This window comes from Semicossyphus pulcher, unplaced genomic scaffold, assembly GCF_022749685.1.
Source record: "Semicossyphus pulcher isolate SPU_LCO1_2020_fin unplaced genomic scaffold, fSemPul1.0.p SCAF_3, whole genome shotgun sequence".
Classification (NCBI taxonomy): domain Eukaryota; kingdom Metazoa; phylum Chordata; class Actinopteri; order Labriformes; family Labridae; genus Semicossyphus; species Semicossyphus pulcher.
The window spans coordinates 3,293,908-3,305,271 of NW_027211704.1; the positions used below are offsets into that span (position 1 = coordinate 3,293,908).

At 44.2% G+C, this 11,364-nt stretch overlaps 1 protein-coding gene across 2 annotated transcripts in view; it reads left to right on the top strand.

Annotated features, from left to right (window-relative positions):
• slc12a5a (solute carrier family 12 member 5a) overlaps positions 1–11,364 on the top strand; it is a 125,937-nt gene that overhangs the window by 106,557 nt on the left and 8,016 nt on the right. The window contains exons 11-25 of one of the 2 annotated variants that reach the window (XM_069677958.1): positions 645–702; positions 783–957; positions 1,085–1,203; positions 1,472–1,570; positions 1,662–1,781; positions 3,595–3,699; positions 4,013–4,181; positions 5,620–5,815; positions 6,092–6,261; positions 6,626–6,757; positions 8,220–8,327; positions 8,739–8,864; positions 10,197–10,429; positions 10,627–10,641; positions 10,819–10,952. In XM_069677958.1, the coding sequence (XP_069534059.1) occupies positions 645–702; positions 783–957; positions 1,085–1,203; positions 1,472–1,570; positions 1,662–1,781; positions 3,595–3,699; positions 4,013–4,181; positions 5,620–5,815; positions 6,092–6,261; positions 6,626–6,757; positions 8,220–8,327; positions 8,739–8,864; positions 10,197–10,429; positions 10,627–10,641; positions 10,819–10,952 (1,959 nt within the window). The remainder of the gene's footprint in view (positions 1–644; positions 703–782; positions 958–1,084; positions 1,204–1,471; positions 1,571–1,661; positions 1,782–3,594; positions 3,700–4,012; positions 4,182–5,619; positions 5,816–6,091; positions 6,262–6,625; positions 6,758–8,219; positions 8,328–8,738; positions 8,865–10,196; positions 10,430–10,626; positions 10,642–10,818; positions 10,953–11,364) is intronic. The other variant, XM_069677959.1, reaches the window with a different exon arrangement.

Consider the following 11,364-nt stretch of genomic DNA (forward strand, 5'->3'; position numbering starts at 1 on the left):
GCATAACGGTTGTTACTGTTTGTTGTAAAGGAAGGTTTTGAGCATTTCTTTAAGCAGGCCTGTGTCGAAGGACCGCAGATTAAATTACTGACCAGATTTAAGATATGCTGGTTTGATTGGGACACATCGTGACCTAACAGAAAAGATGTAAAATAAACGAAATAAAAACATTTATTTGTGCAAACTAAAGAAGCTAAGAGTTCATTCTCAACAGAAGACATATTTGGCTGCTCATGTCCGACCTGCTGTAAAATGCAGATGTGATGGCAGACCTCTAACTGCAGCGGTCTTGAACGCCGTCCATATATCTCCGAGTAATCAGCTTGGGCTCTGAACAAATTTGATTAGGACGTCTAATCGCATCATCGGGCTGCCGATGCAATCACAACTTAATAAAGCAGAAGGATTAGTTACAATGTCATTGATCTCAGAGATATTATCCTCAACAAAATCAATAGGCTGCTTTTCTCAGTAAGTGTAGTTGATTAGTTTATCAGATCATTAAGTGCATCTCCGGTTCATGATTGTTGTAATGAAGTTCTGTCCATCACTAAACAGAGCTCATCTGAGAAACCACATCAAACATCAGATATCTGACACCTGTGCATGAAATATCTTTACTTTCCTGACCCACACCTGCTCAGACATGTCCAGTGTGATTCTGTTCGGTGCCTGCATCGAGGGGGTGGTCCTCAGAGACAAGTAAGTTCATCCCTGTTTAAAAACACTGAAATTAACTGATTATTGCCGTCATGATACAAACCTTTTCCAATCTCCTTAAGGTTCGGAGAAGGAGTCCACGGGAATTTGGTGATTGGCACGTTGGCGTGGCCGTCACCATGGGTGATCGTGATTGGCTCCTTCTTCTCCACCTGTGGGGCGGGGCTCCAGAGTCTGACGGGAGCTCCTCGTCTCATGCAGGCCATCGCCAAGGACGGCATCGTGCCCGCCCTGAGGGTCCGTCTGACTCCTTCTCAAACTCATAATGTTCCCTTACTGTGTCTGTGTTTTTACACAAAGCGCTGCATGCAGACTCACTCTTAACAAACTGTGGTGTCACTTTGGTTCTGTGTCGTCCCTGCAGATCTTTGGCCACGGAAAGGCCAACGGAGAGCCCACATGGTCCCTGCTGCTGACAGCTTGTATCTGCGAGACCGGCATCCTCATTGCCTCGCTGGACGCTGTGGCTCCCATCCTCTCCATGTGAGAACTGAAACAACACTCTCTAATCTAGTGCCATTTTATAAGAACCAGCAGTAAGCAGCTCAATCCTGTGATTTTTCCTTAAGCGATGCCAACGCCAAATTTTCTGGGCTCAGGATTTAGCTCATCACCCAGAGGAGCAGGCTGCTTCTCTGCTTTGATAACACTTTTATATACTTGTGAATGTGTCAGATATTAAGAGGACATCGTCATCCTTGGACTGCAGTGTGTTTCAGATTTGGTTTCTGTGTTTGTGTGTGTCCTGCAGGTTCTTCCTGATGTGCTACATGTTTGTGAACTTGGCCTGCGCTCTGCAGACGCTGCTGAGAACTCCAAACTGGAGACCTCGCTTCAAGTTTTACCACTGGTCCGTTCAGAGAGACACAGCAGCTCAATTTTGTGTCATTAAATCTGTCTGAGCTTCTACCTTACTGTCTCTCTCTCTGTGCGTCCAACAGGACTCTGTCCTTCCTGGGGATGAGCTTGTGTCTCACTCTCATGTTCCTCTGCTCATGGTACTACGCCATCGTCGCCATGGTAATCGCCGGCTCTATCTACAAGTATATCGAGTTCGCAGGGTGAGTGGAGCGCAACACCAGGAGAGATTGGATGCACTGGCTGCCTTTAGCTTTTGCTCAGTTGTGTGTGTGTGTTGACGGTATTTTAAGAGTTTTCTGTCTGTAAATTGACACCATCAATCATTGTTGCTCAGAGGTTTCAGGGGATAAATATGCTGGTTGTTATAAGTCATGTGAGTTTGTTGATTTCCTGCCTAAGTGTGCAGAGTGTTCAGAAGAAGATATATTATCCTCTGTATGATCATGAACGAATTACAAAAGAGCGGGCCCATAGGCACAGATGTTTCCGGTCTCAGGTGCTGCTGTTGGTTCAAAAACAACAATTTGCATGTGTTTTAGTGATGTTTTGCAGGTGAAGCAGAGCCCTGAGATGCTGCTGTTGGTTCATGAACAGCATCTGAACTTCAGCATTAAGCTGGAGATCAGGAGAGCTTGTCTAAACATCGCTGCAGAATGATCGTAGAAATAACCGTCTTGAAATAACGCTCGGCTTATGTCTTTACTTGAACAGATTAGACATTAAACAGCTCCTCTGTGACTGTGAACTAGACTGAACCTGAGTGTAAGTGGCTCATAATGACTGAACAGGACCATCATTTGAAAATGATCTTAAACTTTGTAATAAAAGTGTTATATATATAAGTGCAGAGGCGGAGAACTTAATTTTACTGCATCATTAACGGCAGGTATGCATTAGACGACTGCAGCGGGAACATAAATCTTGCGGGAGCAGGCTGTTGGAATGGTAATGGTCCGAAATCTCGCTAAGAAAATTATGCAACACCAGCAGAGAGATAAATGTTCTGTTTTCTTAGCTTCACTGCTTTTACTGTAGATTATTTCAACAGCACTACTTTAACAGCCCTCCTTGGTTACTGTTGCTACGCCTGTCAAGCTTTCCCATTAGCATGTAAATATCCTGGCGTTTCAGCTATAACAGTGGGAGATGTTCCAAGAGAAGTAATCCAAATTTCTGGAAAAATAGTTCCCAAATATTAAAGAGAAGTCATTTCATTATCTAATATGTTTCAGCCCACTGCTAGCAAAACTAAATGATCTCACATTGTGTTTAAAGCGCTTCAGGATGTTACTCACATGTAGTGGGCTTGATCCAAACACTGGATCTCCTAAAGGCACAACAGGAAAGCACAACAAAAACCAAAGGGGTGGTAAAATAAAGGCTCCGCCGATATCATCGGTGCTGGTAGCGAAGGCCAGACGGGATCGCAAGCGGTGACCAGATGACTGTCTTCCACAATTTTTAATAACACGTCCGACATCTCTCCTCTCGAGTTTCAGGCTTCGGCAAAGCGAAAATATACGGCGGCCCCATCTAAACTTTGAGGATATCTGCTGTCAGACTTGCAGATTTCATATGCACACTGTTTCAATAGTCCTTGACAGGCCTCCCGCGCCTAGTTACGGTTGCTAACGTAGGATTGGACAGTGGCCGTTCAAGGGAGGGGCTTAGTGAAGGGATTGAGTTGCACCAATTTCAAATTAAAAGACTGTTCAAACATGTCAAACAGAGGGCCCTTGTATATGTGCCTAGTGGGCTCCATAGTAATCCATCCATGCTTATAATGGAGTCACACGGCGCCATACTCACTGAGTATTAAGTGCTGTGACTCCCTGTGGTGAGTGACATCATGTTAACTTGACATTTACCAGTGATGCCTACCACTTAATCACAGTAATCACTCAACGTGTCATCTTTCAGTGACTGTATCACTGTCAGTTTCTACGTTAAGATGTCGCAAAAGTTTTAACTATTGTGTATTTATAAATTAATTGGTGCTGATCTGTGTCACAGTGCGGAGAAAGAGTGGGGTGATGGGATACGAGGTCTGTCTCTGAGCGCTGCACGTTACGCCCTCATGCGGCTGGAGGAAGGTCCCCCTCACACCAAGAACTGGAGGTATGACACACACACAGTCACACACTGTGTTTTATCTAATTATCACAGAAATTAACAGCATGTCTGAACATGATCAGTGTTTCTCCCTCTGCTTATTTAATTCTCCTCATCACAGCTGTCAAACATCAAGCCGTGTTTGTGAACTGATATTAACACAACAACCTTTCACGCTGTTTCCCTCTCTCTCCTTCCAAACTAGGACTCTTTCTTTGCTCTCTCGGCCATTTCTTCCCTCACACTCTCTCTTCCCTGCGCTTGTTTCCTGCTGATTTTTCCTGCCCTGTGTTTTCACTCTCTCTGCCCTCTTCTTCAGGCCCCAGCTGCTGGTGCTGGTCAGCACAGACGCTGAGCAGAACGTGGAGCAGCCTCGTCTGCTCTCTCTGACCAACCAGCTGAAGGCGGGAAAAGGCCTGACCATCGTCGGAACCGCTCTGGAGGGAACGTTCCTGGAGAACCACGACCGGAGCCAGCGTGCAGAGCAGGTGGGGAGCCTCAAAATCAACTACACTTTATAATGCCTGAAAATCCTTGGCATTCTTTTTTTAATTAAAAAGAGAGTATTTCAAATTTGTTCCTCTGTTAAAGAAGTGAATTATATTTAAGTGGATTACAGCCACAGAACAGAAACATGCCTAGCTAGCTGGTTATACTCAAACTAATCTTACGTCCACATCACAGTTAGATTGATTCCTGATTATTTGTAGTAATCTGGGTCCCTTTTTCAAGAAAGGGTTTGTTTTGCGGAAGTGCGAAACACTGCAGTTCCTCGAGTGGCCACTTGAGGCTCCAGAAAACAAGAAATAACATTACAGCAGAAGGGAAAATGTTTACAGCTGAAATAAACATGTTTACAGCCTGGTACAAAAAACGGTTTTGTTATAAATAGCTAATTTAACTGTTCAAGATAACTGTGCAGGGGGTGAATTTTTTAATAACACACTCGTTTTAATTATATTAAGCTTTAAATCATAGGGGCGTGGTCACTTGAGTGACAGGTGGATCCTGCTGGCTGTCTGCTAGACGTAAACACAGACACAGACACTGAACTTAACTTCACCTGTTTGTGTTGTTGGAGCCTTTTGGGGATTTTTTCATTCAAAGTTTGGACAAATAATCTCTCTGTGGGATTTATGGAACTTTATGGTTGTGCAAGAAGTCTGAGCTCCAGCCTTTCCGTGAGTTAAACGCTCGTGTTATTGTATTGATTTATTTTTAGCACTGAGTAGCAGGTATACTGTGCTCGCTTTAGCTGCTTGTTAGCCTGTTTATCAAACATTTATTTAATCATCGGCCAGTAAATAGGAGACAGGAGTTGCCGGCTTTTCCCCGGAGAGATTACAGCGGACCGTAGTGACGAGAGGACCGGTTATTTTACGTTTCCCGGTACGTGTTGAGAAAAACCATCGAGAAACCAATGGGTGATGTCGCGGTGCCTACATCCATTATTTATGAATGTAACAGTATTTATGCCTCTTCAATATATTCTTGTTTTTTCTTATTAAATACTTACTTACACTTATTTTCTCTGCAGTCAATAAACGTAAAATCCAAATGTATTCTGCAGACAGCTGCCAGAAAATCTGTCTAAACACATGTGATGTAAAATGTATTCATTAGCTGATTCGCCACATGCATGCACCACATTAGCACGGGCATGGTGTCAAACATGCAGTGAAAATGAAGACATTAGACTAGATCCCAAAATCTGCAAGCCTTGTCTTTCCAGACGAATTAAAGTCAAAGTCAAGACTGTCAAAACTTTGGCACTAGAATTTGAAAATACTTGATAATTTTCTTCAGTTTGATACTTCAGGATGTTTTATCTGTGAGCCTCACAGGAAAAACAACTTGTCATCCTCAGGCTGGCACTAAGCTAGCTTCTCACGTATTCTCTGTTATTCTCTGTGTCTGCCTCTCTAGGCGCTGCGTAAACTGATGGAGACGGAGAAGGTGAAGGGCTTCTCTCAAGTGACGGTGTCCTCAAACCTGCGTGACGCCACCTCCCACCTCCTCCAGGCCAGTGGGCTGGGAGGCCTGAAGCATAACGCCGTGCTGGTGTCCTGGCCACGCAACTGGAAGCAGGGAGACGAGCACCAGACCTGGAGGAACTTTGTTGGTGCGTCCCCGGGAAAACAAACAAACCAATACTGTCATGAAAAACAAAAATCTTGGGCCTCGCTTTAGGAGGATTGGTGCACTTCTCTTTGACCAAACCTGCTGCCTGTTTATGTCCAGCATCTGTGCTGCTGCAGCATCTCGTGCCAGTTCAAGCCTTAAATGCAGACATACATATAATCATAGATAAGAACTGTCAAAGCTTCCCGTTGAGGCCACAGTTTGTAGAAGTGATGTAGTAACACCTCTGCCTCCATCTTTATGTGTGTGTTTGCAGAGTTGGTCAGAGAAACCACCGCGGCTGACTTGGCTCTGCTCGTCCCTAAGAACATCTCGGCCTTCCCGTCCAACGGAGAGCGCTTCACCGAGGGTCACATTGACGTCTGGTGGATCGTCCACGATGGAGGCATGCTGATGCTGCTGCCCTTCCTCCTCCGCCAGCACAAGGTACTCTGACACAGTTACTACGGCAATAGGAAGACAAAACATTACACAAATACAGCGAAGGAAAAACAAGCAGTGCACACTTTGGTTGGGTTTGATTGGCACGTACTCGATACAAATTCAACACTTCATGAAAAAGGTTTGTTATCCCGTCATAATACTTCCTGTAATGTTCTTATTAACGCAGCTTCAGTCTTAATACTGTGAAATGCAGCTCAGAAATTGTTCCTGTAATAGAATTTTGTTCAGGTTTTGCATAATTCTGAACAGGCACTTAAGTCAATTTCCTGATGCAAATCACATCGTGTAAGATAGAGTCAACTTACGAACATGATAAAGTAATGATGGCTTTGTTTTTGCTGCTCAGGTTTGGAGGAAGTGCAAGATGCGCATCTTCACCGTGGCCCAGATGGACGACAACAGCATCCAGATGAAAAAGGACCTGACCACATTCCTCTATCACCTCCGTATCGACGCCATGGTGGAAGTTGTAGAAATGGTGAGTTTTTCTCAAGGCTAATCTGACTTTTAAATATCTGTAACCACTTACAATAGAAAAAGAAAAGTACTGTTCTAAAGTAATTAACTATTTAAACCTGGTGATTGGTGCGAGGTGCAGCATGAAAGAGTGCGATGAGTGTGTGAAGAGTGGAGGGATTATTTTTCTCTCCCAAGCTTCGTTTTTCAAACAATTACTTCAGTAACTTTTCCAAGATTATTTTTTATTAGAGGACAGCTGAAGAGAGACAGGAACTATGGGCCGAAGAGAATGTGGGATGACATGCAGCTGCTGCTTCGAAGACTGTAGCCTCTGTATGTGAGGCACCTGCTCTCTCAACTGAGCCAAACCAGCGCCCCGACTTCAGTAACTTTTTAAATGCACAATAAAGTGCAGCACCAGTATTGCCTTCGTATGGCTTCTGACCCCTCTCCATTAAAGCAGGCTTTTTGTCCTGCCTTCAACTGTTCCCATGAGAACAGATGTAAACATACTGCTTTGAGACATAGTCGAACAATTACACGTATTTTGAAGGCAGTACTTTAAGGTAGAGCTTGACAAGTGTGGAGTCTTTGAGACCAACTTTGATACAGATTTTAGAGAGGACAAATTCACTGCTTACCGATATGGAGGCTGATATAGTTAGTTATTTAGTTTATTTCATCGTGTCAGCCCACATGGGCTTACAAGACACCTCCACATGTGTCAAACAATGTCAAATAAAGCATGAAAAACGTTTTCCTTTTCCTTAAACAACAACTTTTACAAACATAAAGCATTCTACTAGGCTGTTGAAACGTATTTAACACAAACTCAGCCAACTGAAATACTTAATGTTTAAAGAGGTTCTGAAGTCTGCATTCACATAGGAAACAAGTCAGGACAATCTGAAAAGGTGACATCTGAAATTATGATGCTGAATTTTTTTACCAGATTTAAAATAAACCTTTTTCACATGGATCAATGTAGCAGCGACTTGCCTTTGCAGAGGTACTCAGAAGGCTGCTTTGTTTTAGAAAACCTTTTAACATTATCATTCACTCAAATGTACATTTCTTCTATATATTCTTCTATATTTATTTGAGGTCTTTTATATTTATCATGTATCCCTTTTAAAGTGACGACAAACATCTTGAAAACTGTGATGTTCTGCTTCATGTGCTGCAGACGGACCTACGACTATTGAGTGTGTGAGAAGCTACGTGATAACACCATTTCTAAATCACCCCAAGCTTTGTTTTCTCCTCTTTAATTGTGTTAAATAAAGCTTCACGCTAAATAAATGCTGATACAGATATATCTTTGATAAATCCACATCGGCCTGATAAAATCAGCTGACGTATAAATCAGTCAGACTCTCGTTTTAAGCGAACCTTCTCCTTCCTCCCTGCCTGGAGAATCGGTATTCTATCATGGGTATCTCATTCATCACATTAACACTTGTTAATCTCTCTCCTCACAGCACGACAGCGACATCTCGGCCTACACCTACGAGAAGACCCTGGTGATGGAACAACGGTCGCAGATGCTGAAAAAGATCAACCTGACCAAGAACGAGCGCGAGAGAGAGGTGAGAAAGTTTGTTCATGTGCAACTTCAGTTGTTGTGAGATGCAATCAGAGATGCACACATAAACCTGACAGGACTTGACGGGTCGACTTGGCACGGCTCGGCATGATTTGACTTGACTTAACTTAACGTGACAGATGAGCCCCTCCAGACAAAAGCATATCTGCGGTCAGATCGGAGCAGTGGGACGGCATATTTAGCCCCTCTGTCAGTGCTGACTACAGCCACAGCAGCAACAGTGCTGTTGCTTTTGAGCATGATGGCATTTTGACACGTGGAAAATAAAAGATGTTGATCTCAGTGGTAAACTATTATTACCTCCTCCGCTCTCTTTGTTGAACTTTAAGACTGCCTGGGTCTCCTGGGCTTTTATCTCTAATTGTTTTGCTTTGCCTCGTCTGTATCGTCACAGATCCAGAGTATCACCGATTCATCCCGTGGGTCAATCCGCCGCAAGAACCCGGCCGCTGTGACCACTCAGCTGAGTGTGACCGAGGAGCCGCCAGCAGCCAGCAAGGAGGAGAAACCAGAGGAAGAGGTAGAGCACGGCTGACCTCAACATGAAGCACAGGATGTATCTGTGTGCTCATGTGAAGCTGATTAATCACAGAATGAGAAAGAAGGGAAAATGGGCCAGGCTGAGGGATGAGATGAAACTCAGACACACGGGGGAGTTGTGATTTTTATTTTAAGTTATAAAACTTTAAAAAAAAAAAATAATTCACATGTTAAACAAAAAGTGGATATAAGTTTGGTGTGTTAGAAATAACTCAACTCTATAATTAGCCAAGATTAAGATTGTTATCTTCTTAGCCTAGCTTAGCTTAGCATAAATTAGCTAGCTTCACTATGTTCCAAGAAAATCGACTTTGAGGATGTTCTGTTTGTTTAATTCACACAAAAAATGAACAAACAACTAGCTGTGGGTTTACTTAGCCTGGTATCACTTCCTGGAGTTTTAGAGTGACTGTAGCTGTGTCCCGATCCAGGGGACAGCAAAGGCTGCAGCCTTCCAAAGAGGCGGTCTACAGAGGATGCGCCATTCAAAGCCTGTGTAGACGCTAAAGCCGAACTGAAATGAGACGGTCTGGTCTACGGTGGATGACCTTTTTGCGTAACCAGCTGTTCCCGCCCTTGCAGTTGCGTCACCAAACGCTGCTCCTGTCGCCTAGCAGCAGGTAGCTAGCGGGCTAACTAACGTAACTTAACCTATTATTTTAAAGATAATTAGTTTCAAGGGCCCTTTCGTTTTTAAAACGTGTAACACTAGCTATTTGATTGAGTTGAAACCAAAAACTTTTACATTTAAAGTTTACTCCTCGGCTGCGCAAGAGTCCCCCATCTTGTTTGAATTGCCGTGCAGTGAATCTCGGGATACGTTTGGCCGCGAAGGATGCACCCGATGAATCCTTCGTGATCCGGGAAAAGGAGGACACATCTGAAGGAGCCTTCGAAATGGGACGGCCTTCGATGCGCCGCTGTGACGCAATCGGCCTTCGAAGGATGCAGCCCCTGAATTGGGACACAGCTTGTGTTAAGCTAAGCTAGGCTAAGCTAACTTCCTGCTGTAGCTTCATATTTGCCTTCAGACATCAGAGTGGTATCAAATTTCTCTGCTAATTCCCTGCAGGTTAATGTTAAGGTAATGTGATATGATTCCACTTTCTCTGGCGCCCATGTTACACCATATAATATGCAGACTAAACAACGTAAGGCTCTTTAATCACACTTCTCTTCCCTCTCCCTCTGTTCAAACACTGTGGCTCTCTGTGACTTTACCTGCATTCCTACATTTCCACCTCAACTGTGACTCTCTCCGTGTAATGTTCATGTAAATCCACATCCGTCGTCTTTTCCTCTCGTCTCATAGTCAAAGTCGGCCTCTTCCCCTGTTTCCCCCCCTGATCAGGTCCAGCTCATCCACGACAACACCACCCCAGCCAGCCCCGCAACCCCGGCGACCCCGCTGTCCCCCGGAGAGGCTGCCCAGAGCCCCGGGGAGCAGGTCCAGATGACCTGGACCGAGAAGTGTGACGGAGAGCCCGCCAAGCCACCCGGCGCAGCCACACCAGAGGGCATCAAAGACATCTTCAACATGAAGCCGTGAGTGAAATGCTCATTGAACTTTTTACCTGTTGGAAAGGTGAATTCTTGTTCCTGACAAAAAGTGCCTCGAGTCTCCACAGTCGGTGTCTTCAGCATAGCAGCACACAGCGCTGTCTGCATGCTGGTCAAGGATTGGTACGGTTTTAAATAGCTAGTACTGATTATGATGTATTTCTCTTCTTGCCATGCTGCAGCGAGTGGGAGAACCTGTAAGTACTGAAGTCCCTATAAACATCATTCAGTCCATTCACATCTCATACTGAGCAACTGAGCCACATGAGCACATGAAGATGGAGTACCTGTGTGTGAATGAGCATCACCTCAACATGCTTAATATCACGTATATGCTGTTTAACCTCATATTTCCGTACTTTTTCTTCCCTCAGGAACCAGTCCAATGTGCGACGTATGCACACAGCGCTCCGGCTGAACGAAGTCATCATCAAGAAGTCCTCAGAGGCCAAGCTAGTCCTCCTCAACATGCCCGGGCCGCCCAGGAACCGGACAGGTGACGAGAACTGTATCCTTCACCCTGACAGACGCAGGTAGACTGAGAGTTCTTCACAGAGACGTGTCGCTGCTTTCCTGTCAAAACACAAGTAGTCTGTAAGTAATAGGCTACGACATTTAAAAATTCAGTATATCAGCTGCGATACTATTAATCATCACCAATCATTTTTTATAGTGTTCCAACGAATACTCCGTCCAGTGGATCCTGTGCCATTAATAACATTATCTATTTAATTTTAAATATATAAACAGCCTCTAAATTAACATTCAGTTGGTGTGAAAAAGAGTTAAATGCTGCTCTGAAGGTGCAATCGTTTGTACTTCGTAACCCTCGAGGAACTTTCCCATTCCAGGAATAGACTTGGAGTTTGTGTTTTATGTGTGAAGCTAATTGAGCGCTGTGATTTGTTATCTGAAGATGG